Source organism: Erinaceus europaeus, chromosome 3 (genome assembly GCF_950295315.1).
Source record: "Erinaceus europaeus chromosome 3, mEriEur2.1, whole genome shotgun sequence".
Taxonomy (NCBI): Eukaryota; Metazoa; Chordata; class Mammalia; order Eulipotyphla; family Erinaceidae; genus Erinaceus; species Erinaceus europaeus.
Window position 1 is genome coordinate 75,867,690 of NC_080164.1, and position 17,091 is coordinate 75,884,780.

Genomic DNA, 17,091 nt, shown 5'->3' on the forward strand with positions numbered 1-17,091 from the left:
TATCAGTTCCCTTAACTGCAGATTTATTTTTTCCTTCCTTCCTTCCTTCCTTCCTTCCTTCCTTCCTTCCTTCCTTCCTTCCTTCCTTCCTTCTTTTCTCTCTCTCTTTCTTTCCCTTTCTTTCTTTCTTTCTTTCTTTCTTTCTTTCTTTCTTTCTTTCTTTCTTTCTTTCTTTCTTTCTTTCTTTCTTTCTTTCTTTCCTACCTCCTACTTCCCCAGCAATTAGAATATGAAATCAAGAAACAGAATAGGGCCTTCCTTTCTCTACCTGCCACTAATTAACTGTGTGATTGTGTATAACTCTCCACTGTGCCTCAGTTTCCCTAACTGTAAGAACGAGGCTAGAAAGTCAGTCTCTTTCTCTCTCAGTTTTGCTTGCTTAGAAGTAGCATTAGAGTAAGCAGCTGCACGGCTTACTTTGCTTGTGAGTTGCCTGGAGGGGTTAAGACGCCTTAAATAAGCACTAAGATGCTTCAGCAACGTGACCAGGCAGTAGGGGCCCCTCACATGACCCCGAGATGCTACACGGTGTCTCCCTCCCTGCACAGGGCGTGTGCCCATCCAGCGACCCGTTTTTCCAGTCGCCCTACACTCTGGGTCTGCGCTCCCGCGCCCCCACCCCTAGCGGAGCCTGACGCGGCGGTGGCTCATGCGCCTTTCCGCCCAAGCCTCTCGCCACGGACCACACGTCCCATCCCGGCCGCCGGCTCCTCCCCCAGCCCCAGGCGCGCCCCTGCAGCTCGCAGGCTCCGGTGGCACCGCGGCCACGCCCGCGGGCCGAGAGCGCTGATTGGCTGGGGCTCCGCGGCGGGCGGCCCGGGGCACACACACCCTCTCGGCGCAGCCAATGGGCTTGCGCGCGTCACTGCCCGGGCTGCCCACGAGCCGGCCGCCCCTCAATAAGCCACATTGTTGCACGAAACTGCAGCGCAGGAGTCCCCGGCCGCCGCCGTGTCACCCAGCCTGTCAGGTCCGCGGGCCAGAGCATCACGCGGTTGAGCCTCAGAAGTGCGAGCGCCCTCGCGGAGCCCGGGTGCGACCCTTTCCAAACCGCGCCCCAGTGGCCGTGTGGCAGCAGTTAGCGCCTGGACCGTGAGGCAAACCGACACGTCGCCGGGTGCTCATCTCGAGTGCCTTCCAGCAGTTGTGACTCCGGAGCAGACTTTTTCTAGAAACCCGAGCGAGGTCCTCCCGCCACCTCTCTCTCCAGGTGCGCGTCCCCTTCCGGAGCCTCAGCTGTGCTCGGAGCCCCGCACCAAGCGGACAGCCCACGCTTGCCCCGCGCCCAGCCTCGCAGCCCCGCCTGCGCCGCAGGATGATCGCCTCGCATCTGCTCGCTTACTTCTTCACGGAGCTCAACCATGACCAAGTGCAGAAGGTGAGCCGGGGGCCGGGGGGGCAGCTTGCCTCAGGTTGAGCTGCTAGGTCACGGTTCTTTGGGATCCACGGACCCTTCCCCTCCTCTTTTCGGGTCGGGGACACGCAGACAGTCCGGGCCTCCGGGAGGGTCCTGGCCTGGGTACCCGCACCCGCTGGGCACCGGCAGGGAGTGATTCCGGTGGGCTCCCTACTCTCTACGCGCGCACGCTCGCGTCTTTCTTTTTTTCTTCTCTTTCTTTACTTCTTCTTCTTTTTTTTTTAATCGGTCTTGGAGGGGCGGGTCAGCCGGCACGTCGTCTTAGGTTGCATGGCCACGTGGGAGGAGCCCCTCTCTTGCAGCGGGAGTTCCGGCGAGAGCACGTGGGGGAGAACCCGGGCTGGGGGAGAGTCTCCGGGGGTACCGCGTGGGGCTGCCGGGGGTCTTCCTGGTAAAAACAAGGTGGGGGGTTTCAGGGGACCTGAGGCTCCTGGCCGTCTCCTACGGCCTTGGAAGGCGGGCTTGGGTGGCTGCAGACCCAGGAAGCCGTGAGGGCAGAAGCGTGCAGCGCTGCGCCCCTCCCGCCCCCTGCCTCCGCCCCCGGAACTGAGGCTCCCTCACCCGGAGGGGTGCCCCCTCACACTCCAGTCTGTCGCCGCTTTCCTCTGGCGCTAGGTGAACCCTGATACAATCCTCCTGGCACCTCCACATGCTGGGCGGGTTTTGGATATTACTTTCTGGCTCCTGAAAGTTACTCGGAGAGGGCTGAGGCCGTACCCTCACTTAGGAGCTGCCCGCCTCCACGTCCTTCCCGTAAGAGCTTTGTCATCTCGAAAATGAGACTTCCTTGCCTCAGGCCCCAGCTTGTCTGTACCCCCTAGCTCCTCACAGTCCCACAAACCGAGTCGCCGGCTACGCGGGCTAATTTGCATGAGAAAGAGCCCTTGGCCCAGCCTGGACCGCGGGTCCCGGGGTCCCGGGGCCCCGGGGCGGACCAGGCGAGGTTCGCGGGGCGGGTGAGGGCTCCAGTTCTGGGGAGGCGGGTTTCTGAGGTGCTGGGGCTCTCAGGAGGGGCTTCTAGCCCCCAATCAGCGAGAGAGGCAGGGGGTGGGGGGTTGTCTGGAGCTGTGAGTCAGTGACAGCATTACTCAATGACATACTTGAAATTTCTGTGTCTTCGTGGGAACACGTTTTTAAGGAAATGGCTTGACATTATCATTCCTTGGGGCGACTTGCTCTTTACTCACATTCTGGGAATGAGAGGATGGTGGATCACAGTCTTGATGTTTTGAGAGTGTAGGCAGATGAACGTGTGTGTGTGTGTGTGTGTGTGTGTGTGTGTGTGTGTGTGTGTGTGTGTGTGTGTAGCATATTACTACAACTGGGTAGAGAGCACAAGAGGACTGATTTTTGTTGCATTTTCTTTTGCTTATAAATAACTGATAATGTCTAGTTCATCCCTGGTATGCAGCTCAGCTCTGTTTTTAATTAATTTTATTGAAAAATGTGTCTGACCCTGGGTCCATACTCCTAGAGGGTTAAAGAATAGGAAAGCTATCTGGGCAGGAGATGGAATACGGAGGAGTTCTGGTGGCCAGAATTGTGGAGTTGTACCCCTCTTGTCCTATGGTTTTGCCAGTGTTTCCTTTTTATAAGTAAAATAAAAAAAAAAAAACAAACAAAAAACCAAAAGTGTGTCTGAGCAGGTAGACTTTAGGCTCCTCTACCCAGCAACAGTTAACCTTCGAAGAAGACCATACTTTCTTGGCAAGTCATAAAATACTAGGAGAGGGTCATTCTCAGTAGGGCAATTAGGGCAGCAGGAGATTTCACTTCTTTTATACATTTACTCTTCTCAGTCCAGGGGAAGGCCGTGATATGTAATGTACCACCTTCTTGGTCTCCAATAGGGAGGGGAAAGGGCAGTCTTCTTTTTGATCCAAGAGTGAAAATAGAATTAGTCAGTGTCTGTGGAAGTGAGTTCTAATTTGCTTTGTGGTTTATTAACCACAGGGCCCTGAGCAAGTCACATTGTCTCTTTGGACTGCTGATTTCTTTTTGTCAAAAGGCAGTGATAACAGAAGCCTTATTGTTCAGTGGGGTGACCTGCTGGTACTCACCTGTCCACTTTATGGAGTTGTGATGATTAAGCACAGCAACCTGAAAGCTTCTTTCTTGGAAATTTTTTCTTTACATTTTCAGCTATCTTCCAATCTGTGAAATGTCTTGGAGACAACTGAATGTATTGTTTCTAAAGTACCAATGGGGGCAGGATAGAGTCAAGACCTGTATCTTCACTGGGTGCCTAAAGTTGGGATTCAGCCTCCCCCAGCTACAGTTAGAGAGGGAATAGGAAGGAAGGGAAGCATCTTTTCAAGTTGTGGCTAGGAGGAAGAATTGGGAGAGAAAGATGAAACTTGAGCTTAATTTTTAGGTTATTTTTAAAGATTAATTTATTGACTGCAGGGGGAAAGCTTTACAAGTGGTGAAGCAGGGCTGCAGATGTATGTCTGTCTCCCTCTCTGTTACCCCCTTTTCCTCTCAGTTTCTGACGGTCTCTCCAATAAATAAAGATAAAAAAAATAAAAGAGATTAATTTATTGAGATAGAAAATACTAGGGCACCACTCTGGCATACCTGGTACCAGGGATCAAAACCAGGACTATAGCTTTGCAGAACCCTGTACTCTGCTCCATGTACCATCTCCTGGGCCTCTTGAGTTTAGTTTTAGAGTCATGGGAAGGCATTGATTTGAACTCTTTTGAAATTCTGTTGTGGTGATGTTGAGTTTTTGTCATAGGCATGGAGGCTTTAGAATTCACCTCAGTGGGATTACTTGCCACCTAATGGACAAGCCTTATATTTTGTGCCATTGGGATCAGAATAAGGGTTATTTGCAGAGTGACACTTTGAAACTCAAGAGCAGTGCATGCAACAGCATTTTTTTATGTGTCTGGCAGTGGTTGAAGTTAAGTATGTTAATTTCACAATACCCTGATATAGCTACAATTACAATCAGTAGCCCCATCAGCTAAGGAGCTGAGGGAGAGTAACTTGCCTGGAGTCACCTGATTTTTTTTTTTTTTTAAGAGCTGGAGTTGAAGTCATGTGCTTTGACTCCAGAGCCCCACACTTTTCCTCACACTGCCTGACCCTGGGAAACTTGGGCTCTATCCTGACCTGTGTCTGTGTTCAATTTTTAGATGCTGGCAGCACCCTCACCCAGCATGTCCAGAAACGCCATTAGTGCTCCTCTTAGCCTAATACTACCAGTGCCCTTTGGCTGTACTGGCTGAGAGCCCTGAACTCATTTTTTACTGACCTTCCTTTCTGATTGCTACACCTTTGTCAGATGGTCTGTGGGTTATTTCAGAGGTCCCTAGAGTCTTTCTGGAGCCCAAATGGAGCAATTCAGAAGCCTTTTCAGACTGTATCCCCTCTAACCCCACCCCCGACCTCAGCCCCATCTTCTCTTGCCATTCATCTAAATGCCATGCTCTTTTGCACTAGGTGCTTTTGCCCTGTCATGGCATTTTGTAGAGATACTCTGGGCTCAGCTTAGTGTTCAACAAGTGAGAGATTTATTCATAAAAGCAATATCAAAGTGAGCAAGTGAAAAGGCCTAGGAGAGATGGTGGAGACCAAAGTTCTGTCGGCTAGCTACCCACGAAATCAAAAGCCCGGAGATCAGGAGGTATGCCAGTCAGTGAATGCCATGCAGGAGATGATCCCAAGGAGATGATCCTAGCCTAGTGGCTGCAGGCTCCTGCTTATATAGTCCCTTGTACCCACAGTCCCTTGTGTGATTGCGCAGATCATAGTATCTGTAGCCAGGCTCGATGTCAGCCATGTGCTGTGCCAAACTTCCTGTTGCCGACTAGTATACTGTGTCACAACGGCATTTGTTTCATCCTTTCCTCAGGGCAGGCAGAATCCTAGCTATTTAACTTCATAGCCACAGTGCTGGCCACTGCTGAGCTACTTACTGGGTGAGTGCAAGAATGAAGGAATGAACTCTCCTTAGGCAATGAAGCAAGTTAAGGACTTCAGCAAGTGGAGGAATGAAGAAGGGAGCATTAAGGCTGAAGGGACTAGTAGGTGAATGAACTTTCACAAGGAAAGGAGGTGGGCTAGTCTGTCATTGAAGCTTGGCCTGAGGCTGCCCTGAAGGGGAGGGGGAAGAAAGGAAAAGGGGGAAGGAGAGAGAGAAAGAATATCAGACTGAGAGAACATTTCTTGATTTCTTGTTCTCTAGCTACCAAGGCTTTATGTCCTTTCTGTGCTATGACAGGGAATTCTTGTCAACTGAAGTGTAATTAGTATATGTATTCTTTCTTAGGCATGAGAATCAGGGTTAAACACAGATGTGAAATGAAGACACATGCCTTTCTTTAGCCATTGGCCAATTTAATTGGACATGCATAGACTGATTACATTTTCAGTCCAGTCCTGGAACAGAGAAAATTCAACTGGCTTTTTTGCCATATGTGCAAGGGGTGGCTTTCAGCTCTGGATTTGAGAGAGTGAGACATATCTTGGAAACAAGTTCAGTAGAGCTCTTAGAGTTATGATTGGAAAGAATTAAAACAAGCAAAAAAAAAAATAAAGAAGTTTTTGTGGAGCCAAGGTCCTCTGGGGGACTGCTATGTGGGAATGGAAACTATGGCAACTTTCAAATGTCTGGTGAGATAAATCTGGAGGAAAAGTTGGTTTACAGTCTTTAAAGTATGGTGTTTAGATGCGATAATATACACAATTCAGAGGTAACTTACTATAGGGGAGGGAAGGTTAGGAACTTCTAGGGAACTTAGATTGATATGATTTTAGCATTTCTTATTTACCATTGATTTCTGGGTAGGGATTAGAGTACTAGGAATAAAATACAGATGAAAAAATTAAAAAATTATTATCATTTTGGTTTTAACAAAAAGATGTATCTATATATTTGTTTATGAGAATGAGAAGAGGAGAGAGAGAAAGAGAGAGAGAGAGAGAGAGAGAGAGAGAATAAGAGTATCACTCTGGCATAGGTGATACCTGGGATTGAATTTGAAACCTTGTGCCAGAGAATCCAAAGCTTTAGCCATTGTACCTCTTTCTGGGCCACAATTAAAAAAATATGTATATTGTATTTTAATTAGAGTAATAGATACAGAGATACTAGAGCAACTGCTCAGCTTTCAATACAATTATTTTGACTAGGTTAATTTGGACCTGGTAAATTGACATTGTTAGGTATGATTTATCTCATTTGTTCAATTTAACCTAATTCATAAATGTTTTGGTACTGTCTTTGGCCAGAAGATAGATGATAGAGGGATATTTTGTAGGTTTTGCTAACCATCTGTTCATTTTTATAAACATCACTGTCACATCTCTGTTTCAGAGAGTGCTAAGAAACACTCTTTTTCTTTACCCCTGGGTATAAAATTCCTTCTAAGGCTCTTTAGCCAAAGCCAACATTTCCCCCCCAACTTTCCTAGCACCCTGAGGAGTTTGAGGGCAGTTAGGGAGAATCAAAGTGACACAAGCCACAATAGTTTTTACAAAAAATTTGGCAGAGTAGAGAGATCTGGTGTACCAAAACAAAACAAAGCAACTCAGGAGATCCAGAAAAACTGCATCTCTTTGTTAAGAGACTTCTGCTTTTATAAGAGTTCCTTATTATTATCTTTGCTGGGTTTTGAAGTGGGCAAGCTTTGTTATCAAACACTGTGCTGTCTTGTCTGTATTTGCCTTTCTGAAGCAATGGGGGCGGGTGTAGCAAATCAAATTTTAGTCTTCATGACTAGCTTTATTCATTGATTTATAGTTAGTGATTTAGTAATGGTTTACAAGATTATAAGGCTTAGGGGTAGTTTCACACTGTACCCAACACCAAAGTTCTGTGCCTTCCTCAATCCCCACCTTGTTAGCCACCATAGTTCTCATAAAATCTGAGTGATAGTTTGGTTATTTTTTCCTTCCTTCCTTCTTTCCTTCCTCTCTTTTTCCTCTCTCTCTCTCTCTCTCCCCTCCCTCCTTCCTTCCTCCCTTCCTTCCTCCCTCCCTTCCTTCCTTCCTTCCTTCCTTCCTTCCTTCCTTCCTTCCTTCCTTCCTTTCATCTCCAGGTTTATCGCTGGGGCTTGGTGCCAGCACTATGAATCCACTGCTCCTGTTATTGGATAGAACAGAGAGAAATTGAGAGAGGAGGAAGAAATAGAGAGGGGGAGAGAAAGGCAACACCTGCAGACCTGCTTCACCACTTGTGAAGTGACCCCCCCCCTGCAGGTGGGGGATCCTTGCACTTAGTACTATATGTGCTTAATTGGTTAACTTCCAGACCCCTGGTTATATATTAAGAAAAAAACAAAACAGATCCATGTGCTTTAATTTTCTCTATTCTATATGAGTGAAACTATCTGGTATTTGTCTTTCATTACTTGTTTCATGTAACATGATCACCTCTGGTTCCATTCATTCTGTCCCAATGGATATAATGTCATCTCTTTAAATTGCAGAGTAGCATTCCATTGATATATTTCCCAAAACTTCTTTACCCAGACACCTGTCAATGAGCATTTATGCTGCTCCTACTCCTTGGCTACTCTGAATAGTGCAGCTATAAACATAGAAATGCATATGTCCTTTCAAATTAGTGTCTTCATATCCTATGGATATTCATGGTTGAGTCTTAACATCACATTCATAGATCACAGTCCAGGTATCTTGCTTGCATGGAGTGTCTGTTTCTGCTCACTTGTAAGGCATATCTGCCCATTTGACATTTTTGGCAAGACAGTCTAGTGTGATGAGTAGACCCAGTCTGCTTATTGAGCAAGAATTTTTAACTCTGTCTACATTTATAGGGGAAAATCTTGTGGTTATTATTACTATTTAACTATTTCTTTATAGCAGTAGCTTTCAACTCTTAAGGTTTTACCTGTAGTGCTAAAGTCTGGATGTCTGGAGACATTTGGGAATATCATAAGGCAGGTGGAACATAGGCCACCACCACCCCATTCTGTTTTATAGTGTATCACACAAGTAGTTAGTGGTAGCCTCAGCTGGAGCCAGAGTCCCGAGCCCTCAACAGTGTGCTACATCATAGGACAGCAATGATGAGAAGTGACCTTTTACAAAAGATGATTTAAATTTTTTTTATATTTATTTATTCCCTTTTGTTGCCCTTGTTGTTTTATTTTTATAGTTATTATCGTTGTTATTGATGTTGTTGGGTAGGACAGAGAAAAATGGAGAGAAGAGGGGAAGACTGAGAGGGGGAGAGAAAGTTAGACACCTGCAGACCTGCTTCACCATTTGTGAAATGACTCCCCTGCAGGTGGGGAGCCAGAGGCTCGAACTGGGATCCCTATGCCGGTCCTTTCACTTTGCGCCACATGTGCTTAAACCCACTGCGCTACAGCCCGACTCCCCCAAAAGATGAATTTTAAGGTGAGATCTGCAGACCACAGCAATCAGCAGAAGTTCATGTCCCTTAGCTTCAGGGGCAGAAGCCAGTTGCTCTTCCTTTGTTCTCAAGCAGAAAAGTGTGGACAAAGTAAGCACTTCACAGAGCCAACAGAGAAGTGTCTGCTCTGTTGTCTCTTGCCTTACCTTGTTGCTGGGGTTTGCATGGAGACCAGGCACCTTCAAGGTTCCTGAATAGGGCTGGCATGGAAGTTGGTGGAACACAGGCTCAGGAGCAGAGGAGAGGCACTAGTAGGGACAGCCACCGGGAAGAGGCTGTTTGATGAGGTAGAGCAGAGCTAGGTTTTCTGGGGTGAAGTCCTGCTTCTTAGTACCTGCCTCTACCCCTCTACCCCTCTACCCTAAGAAGTTAACTAGTTCTGTGAACTTGGGCTAGTTAATTAAACCTCTCTAGGCCTCAGTTTCTTTCTCTTATAAAAACAGAGCTTGTTTAGAAACACCTTAGCAGAGTGTTATAAGGGGCCCTGAAGAGAGCATAATGGTTATGCATAAAACTTTCATACCTGAGACTCTGAGCTCCGAGGTTCAATCCCCAACACTACCATAAACCAGAGTTGAGCAGTGCTGTGATGAAAGACAATGACGATGACAACAACAACAACAACAACATCATCATCATCATCCCAGGGTCTTATAAGGATGAGACAGAGTTAATATATGTGAAGCTGTTAGAGTTGTGCCCACCACACATATGGTATGTGTCCACATTTCATGTGATACATGAAGTTCCAAAAGGTGAAGGAACCGTCCTTACCTGCTCCACCCAACTTCTAACCCCCCCCCCCCCCCCCGAGACTCTTACCTGACTTATTCCTCTTACTGGACTCTGGGGCTCTTGGATGTGACCACTCTTGGCATTGGTGCTCAGAATTATTATTATTTTTAATGCCCAGAGTTTTAAAAACCAAACCAGGTACCCTTTGTGTAGAGCCCACACTTTACCTCCCCCTGCCCCACTCACATGTAGCCTTTTGTCTTGGTGAAACTGACTCAGGAGAGAAAGTCTTGGCTCTGGTCCTATTGGACCAAGAGCCAGAGAATATCATTTCCCTGAAGTGCTGCATCTTTTAGGCAGTGCTTGACTGTGCTTTTTGCACTTTCTGTTTATCTCTAAGCATTTCCTTGACATTCCTTCCTTAGAGGGATCTTTAAAAAAAAAAAAGTCTGAGTTAAGTGAAGAGACTAAGTTAGGACTGAGAACCCAGCTGTGGGAGACTTTGGAGCTCATCCACCTACATGCCCAGCCTTCTCTCTCCCCCTCCTCTCAGCCAGTATCTCCACCTCAGAGGTCTGGAAGTGGATCATATTCAGGTAAGAGAGACAAGAAGATACAAAAGGGCAGAGAGGGTGGGGTGGGAGGGGAACACAGTGCTGAAGCTTCCTCCATTGCAGTGGGGGCTAGGCTTGAACCTGCATTGTACTCTTTTTTTTTTTTAATTTGCTTTTTCCTCCTTTTGTTGCCCTTTTTAAATTGTTGTTGTGGTTATTATTATTGTTGTTATTGATGTCATCATTGTTGGATAGGACAGAGAGAAATGGAGAGAGGAGGGGAAGACAGAGAGGGGCAGAGAAAGATAGACACCTGCAGTCCTGCTTTACCGCCTGTGAATCCCTTGCAGGTGAGGAGCCGGGGGCTCGAACTGGGATCCTTACGCTGGTCCTCGCGCTTTGCGCCACATGTGCTTAACCCGCTTAACCCGTTGCCTGACCCCCTGTTGTATTCTTAAAAAGAGTTTATTCCCAACCTCTTCCTTCTGGCATCTGCATGTCATTCTGATGAAGGACTGAAGCCAGAGAGTCACCTGCTGGCATTGGTTGGGTTAAGTTAGGGCACTGGAAGCTGCCACCTTTCTTTTTTTTCCATATGAAGAACTTCCTGCTTCCTCCTAAATTGTCCCATCTTAACCCCTTCTATGAAGCCCTTCAGCCATGTTCTATCAGCTTCTTTCCCGGTCAGAATGGCAGCAGATGCAATACACACTCTTCTGTATGTAACTCAGGCTGTCCTCAAACAGCCCTCTAGGTAAACCACATTATTACTGGCTATTCAAGATGAAGACACTCAGACACAGAAAGGAGGAGGAGAAATATGCTCCAGGGCAAGGCAGAATTCAAACCCAGACAGTCTGACTCTGGAGCCCAGATGTACCCTAAGAGTCCTGGAGAAGTAGAGACAGAGTTTTAGTTTCACAAGTTGTGAGTCAGGTGTCAGTAGGGAAGGCACCCGCAGACCTGCTTCACCACTTGTGAAATGTCCCCATCTGCAGGTGGGGATTGGGAGCTTGAACTCGGGTCCTTACACATGCTGATATGTGCATTTAATCAGGTGTGCTACCACCTGGTCCCCAGCAGGACGCCTTTCTAGTTACACTGTTATCTCCTGCAAACTGAGATAGTCTCAGGCAAATCGGGACAAGCAGTTGCCCTGCCTTTGGTGGGTATGATTGCAGATTGGGTAGCACAGGTTGGGGAGGTCTGACGCAAAGGGACAAACAAAGGGGACTTGGTGCAGCAGAGGGACAGTTGGCAACTGACAGGAACAAGGAGTTCAGATGCAGTAGGGTCAGAGACAGACTCCGGTGTTTGGCATGGCTCTGTCCAGGGGAGGCAGAGTCTGACCCCTCAGGACCTGGGGTACCTGGCAGGACAGCCAGGTAGATGGAGAGGACATGTTCCAGCTAGAATCCTGTGCAGTGAGGGCTCAGGCCTGCAGAACAAGGTCAGACTCTGAGCACCTGGGCAGTCTGGAGTAGCCATTTCTTCCCTTCACCCAAGTCACTCTACCATTCTTCACGTTGGCACTCCCATAGCATCTTGTCTGGGACCATAATGAGTTTTCCTTTTCAGATTGAAGAGACCATCTTAGTTGAAGGTGTCACAGGTGTGACATGCAGAATGTGTAGGTAGTTGGTGCCTTTGTTACCTGTAGGGACAAGACACAAGTCATCAGAAGATATCACTGACCCTGGAACTTGGGAAAGGCATTTGGGAAGAGGTGATTTGCTCTGGGTCTTGAATGACAAGTGGAAGCTAGACAGGTCAGAGGAGAACACTCTTGGTATGTGCTTAAGACATACATGATTTTGTAGTTGGTACATGTGTAACATTTCTCAGTTTTCTACATAGCACTCTACCCTTCCCCCCCCCCCCCCCCCGGTCTTCCTTCACTATCATATCCCAGGACCTGAATACCCCCTCCCCCCAACCCCTGCTTTGGAGTTTTTTTTTTACTTTGGTGCAATGCACCAGATTTTGAGCTTTTTTTTAAATTTTTTTTTTTTAAGACCAACACTCTAATTGCATAGATGTCTGTGATGTAAGGATTTTTTTTTTTAACTCCCATGTCATTAGTTGTCCTGTACAGCCAAGATTGAAAGTCTTAAAATAGATTTATTTTATTTTACCAAAGCACTCCTCAGCTCTAGCTTGTGTCGGTGTTTTCAGAGATTGAACTGGGACTTTGGAGCCTCAGGCACAAAGTTCTGTTGCATAACCTATCTGCTGTTTCTCCGTCCCCTAGAAGTGTGTGCTTTAAGTGATTGTGTACATGTAGGTTAATATAGTGAAGAAACCTGCCTACTCTCTCTACCCATAACCATCAGTTTGTAATGACTTGTTGATACAGTTGCCTTTTACTAGTGGACCAAGTCCTTGCAGGCAAAGACCTGGGCTCCCATTATCCCCGTGTCTTTAGTACTCAGCTCTGGCACATCCACTTTAGTGTTCCATCTCTAGCTGTTGGCAGATGAGCCAGGGTTATCTGGAACACATTATTCCACAGTCAGAATAGAGTGTCTGAGGACAACAGGGGCCCAGGACAGGCATCCTAAATGTCCATCTCCTGGACCTCTAACTGGTGCTGCTGCACAAGGTCTATCTGGCTGTGACTTAGTGCAATTGAGAGTTAAGAACTGGAAGAACAGGAAGCCCAGTGACTCACATCAGTGCAACAGGAATCTGGAGGAGTGGCCCTGGAGGCTTCACGCTCACTTCTGTACTTGTGAGTATGTTGTGCATCAGAACTGGACTCCCTGAAGCAAATGTGTGGCCCCTGAGAGGGTCTGTCATGCTGTAGCATCTCTGCTACAACTGGTTGGCTGCATGTCAGTGTGCAGAAGACTTGAATCCAGAATCTATTGCATCTTTTCCTCTCAAACTCATTTCTTTCGCTTTCTTTCTTTCTTCTTCTTCTTTTTTTTTTTTAAGTCAGAAGCATCTGGCCTTAGGTTGGCCACTCTACAAGATAAACTTGCTACCCTTTCTTAGCCTTGGTCCTCCTAGAAGTCTCTGAAGGCATTCTTAACAAGGTCACTGATAGCAGGTGTGTGGCTTTCCCTACCAGGCACACCTGTGTCCCAGGTTAGGGCACGCTACTGACCACCTGATGTTGGAAGTCCTGCCAGGGGCTTGGTCTGTGGTTTGGAGAAGCTTCTCCAAGCAAAAACAGGAAATTTATTGGAAACAAAGCTGCAAGCCTGTGCCAGCATATAAAGTCACTGGAAGACTGTGTGTGATTTACATCATGATAGTCCTCTCTTTGCATCCTCTCTTTTGATCCTCTGTAGTGGGTAGATTTTAGCCCAGTCAGTGACTTGCCATTACTCCTATTTCCCCATGCATATCACAGACACACACACACACACACACACACACACACACACACACACACACGCTTATATTCTGGGATTTTGCGTCTGTGTGATTCCACTGCTCCCAGCAGTTTCTTCTGTCTGATGCTGCAGGCTCAAACCTGGGTCCTTGCACAGGCAGAGTTTGTGCTCTACCACATGAATAATCTCCTTGCCCCCCTTCCTGTTCTGTTTTGTTTTTAAATTGTAGTATAATACCATCGGAAGCTGAACACACCACTGGGATTCAGTAATAGACCCCTTCCAGCACCAGCACCAGCACCAGCACCAGCACCAGCACTAACTTCCACTCAGTGTAACCACTCTCCTGACTTCTCCCTGCACAAATGTGCTGCTGTGCTTTATGTAATTGGACTCATACACCAACCCTCACCCAACATTATACTGTGAGGATCATCTATGTGTGCTGCTGCTCGGGGTATCGGGTGGCGCACTCTTACTGCTCTGTGGTGTCCCTGCCTCCACAGCCCAACTCTGCTTTTTTAAAAAATATTTACTTATTCCCTTTTGTTGCCCTTGTTGTTTTAGTGTTGTAGTTATTATTATTGTTATTATTGATGTCATTGTTGGATAGGACAGAGAGAAATAGAGGGGGGGAGACAGAGGGGGAGAGAAAGAGAGACACCTGCAGACCTGCTTCACTGCCTGTGAAGCGACTCTCTTGCAGGTGGGGAGCCGGGGGCTTGAACCAGTATCCTTACGTGGGTCCATATGCTTCGCGAACACCACCTGCGCTTAACACGCTGCACTACCACCTGACTCCCCCCAACTCTGTATTGATGGTGGTTGGATTCAAGTAATTCAGGCTGACATTTGTAAAATGTTCCATATTTAGGAAAAAAAAAAAAGCCTAGGAAAAGGTCCTTCATTTCAGATTGTGCAGTCCTTCTTTTCTTTTTTTCAGGGAGGTTGAGTTGGTTCCTTGGCCTTATGTGTAGGTGTCCTAATTGTATCTTCAGAATGAGAATGAGAATCCTTGGGAAGTTGAAATTCTTTTTTTTTTTTTAAGTATTTATTTTTTAATTTGTTTTCCCATTTTGTTGCCCTTTTTTTTATTGTTGTTATTGATGTCGTCATTGTTTGGACAGAGAGAAATGGAGAGAGGAGAGGGAGAGAAAGACAGACACCTGCATACCTGCTTCACCGCCTGTGAAGCAACTCCCCTCCCTGCAGGTGGGGAGCCGGGGGTCAAATTGAGATCCTTATGCGGGTCCTTGCGCTTTGCACCATGTGCGCTTAACCTGCTGCACTACCACCTGACTCCCAGGAAGTTGAAATTCTAAGTCTGTCTGGGATCTAGAAGTTAAAATTGTATTCATACAGAACCTCCTGAAGAAGAAGGTTCTGGCTATTTTTCATAAGAGGGAAAAAAATGCTCTGTTCAGCTCTGGCATATGCTGGTGCTGGGGTTTGAACTGAGGCACTCCCTCCCCCACCCGCCGTATTCTAGCATTAAGTTGGACCTATCCAAAGACTGGAGAAGAGAGATTCAGCTGTATTTCTGGGTCCCTGGATCCTGGGTCCTGGTGCTTATATTCTAGTGGAGTCACTCTTAGTCTAATCTGGTCACTTGAATTCACCTCTCTACCAGGAGGGTGTGTCCTGTGGAAATGACTGATGAGCATTTGCTCAGTCATGTTTTATTTATTTTGCCTGCTTACCAAAAGGATTAGGTAATGTGGTTCAGCTTTTGAGTAAAAGGATTTTTAGAATGAGAGTCACAGAATAGACAGAGATAATTACCAAAAAAAAAAAAACCTTAGAGTAAGGAGTGTTCATTGGAGTTGAGTACAAATCTGTAAGCTTCCTGGTAGTTGAGGCAAAAAGGATAACTCTCACTGAGTCAGTATTTCTCATTTCTTTGGTCTATAGAAGGAAACACAGTGAGTCTGGGCAGCCAAACTTCCTTCCTTCTGGAACTAACTCTACAACAGAGAATTAAATGGCCAGCAAGCTGATTTACAGTGAAATGACCATTATAGTCCTTGCTTGCCATCACCCCTTGATTAAAAGTAAGAAGGACTACACCATGCTAATATGAAGGTACTGCTATTGGCAGCTAATGAAATGTAACAAGATAAGTGGTTTTCTGATCTGAGAATTTATAACCTTCCACGTTATTGGGCTTGTTTATACCTTCCAAGCCCTCTCACAGGATCTCCTTACTGTGCCCAGGATAGCATATATTCATTGACATTTATGTCATATGTATAAGAAGTCCCTACTCAGTATTATTGATAAGTTATTAAAGAACTGTGACTTAAGCAGTGGGGGAAGTGGCTACTGATTAGAGAGTATTACTTATATGAATGAGGCCCTGAGGTTGATCCTGAGCACCAGATATGATGGAGTTACGCTCTCTCTTAAAATAAGTAATTAAATCTTCCCCTCTGTCTTCCCCTCCTCTTTCGGTTTTTCTCTGTCCTATCCAACAACGATAGCAATAATAACAACAACAAAGGCAACAAAGGTAATAATAAAAATGTGGAAAAAATGGCCTCCAGGAGCAGTGAATTCATAGTGCAGATATACTGAGCCTCAGCAATAACCCTGGAGGCAAAAACACAAAAACAAACAAATAAAAAGCCCAACAACAACTTTTACACATTGAGAGCAAACTATACAATGTAACCCGGTAATTAGAAGATATTTGCACATCACACATCTGACAAATGATTGACATAAACATCTGTAAAGAAATCATACAACTCAGCAATTACAAAAAGAACAATACAATGAAAAGCAGGCAAAAAAATCTGATCTGAATAGACAGTTTTCTAAAGAATATATGTGTATGGCCCACTGATGTATGAAAAAGTTTTCTGCCACATTTTTCATTAGAGAAATACAAATTAAAACCACCTTGAGAAACTACACTGGTATTGAAACTTGACACTTGTGAGAATGGCCTGTATCAACAAAACAGGAAATGAAAAGTGTTGATGAGGATATGGAGGAAAAAGGGACTTTGTTATACTGCTGGTGAGAATACAAACTGATGCAGCACCTTTGGGAAGCATCATGGAGAGTCCTTAAACAAATAAAAATTGAAATACCTTATGATTCAGCAATACCATTCACTATTAGACATTTATCTAAAGAACATGAAGACACTAATTTGAAGGGACATATGCACCCCTATGTTCATAGCTGCATTATTCACAATAGTTAAAGAGTGGAAACAGCCTAAATGCCTATCAATAAGTGATAAAGCAGTCATAGAATAACATTTGGCAAAAAAAAAAAAGATGATATTGTGACCTTTGGGAGAAAATGAATGGAACTAGAGGTGATTATACTAAGAAGAAAAAGGAAATGAAAGACAACTACCAGATGATTTCACTCATGTGGGATATAGAAAATTGAAACACATCAACTTGTAAAGAAAATGTTGCTAGCCTCTAAGACTCTGTGAGAACTTTGTTGGTTATCACTGGGAGGGTGGAGGCACAGAAGAACTTTGGTGGTGGGTGTGGTGTGGACCTACCCTGTTAAAAATTTAGTAAATCACTAATGAAAAAGAGGAAATAAAATTTGATATATCTATTTTTAAAAAATCTTTTGACTTTAAATTTTTTTACTTTATTCCCTTTTGTTGCCCTTGTTTTATTGTTG

General features: G+C 45.6%; 1 protein-coding gene across 3 annotated transcripts in view; it reads left to right on the forward strand.

Annotated features, from left to right (window-relative positions):
- The first annotated feature begins 413 nt into the window (after positions 1–413).
- The window catches only part of HK2 (hexokinase 2), an 81,358-nt gene continuing 64,680 nt past the window's right edge, over positions 414–17,091 (forward strand). Inside the window, exon 1 of one of the 3 annotated variants that reach the window (XM_060187576.1) lies at positions 414–1,378. In XM_060187576.1, the coding sequence (XP_060043559.1) occupies positions 1,316–1,378 (63 nt within the window). In that variant the 5' untranslated portion in view covers positions 414–1,315. Of the gene's footprint in view, positions 1,379–1,474; positions 2,171–17,091 lie in introns of those variants that run through there. The other 2 variants (XM_007523369.3, XM_060187575.1) reach the window with 2 other exon arrangements.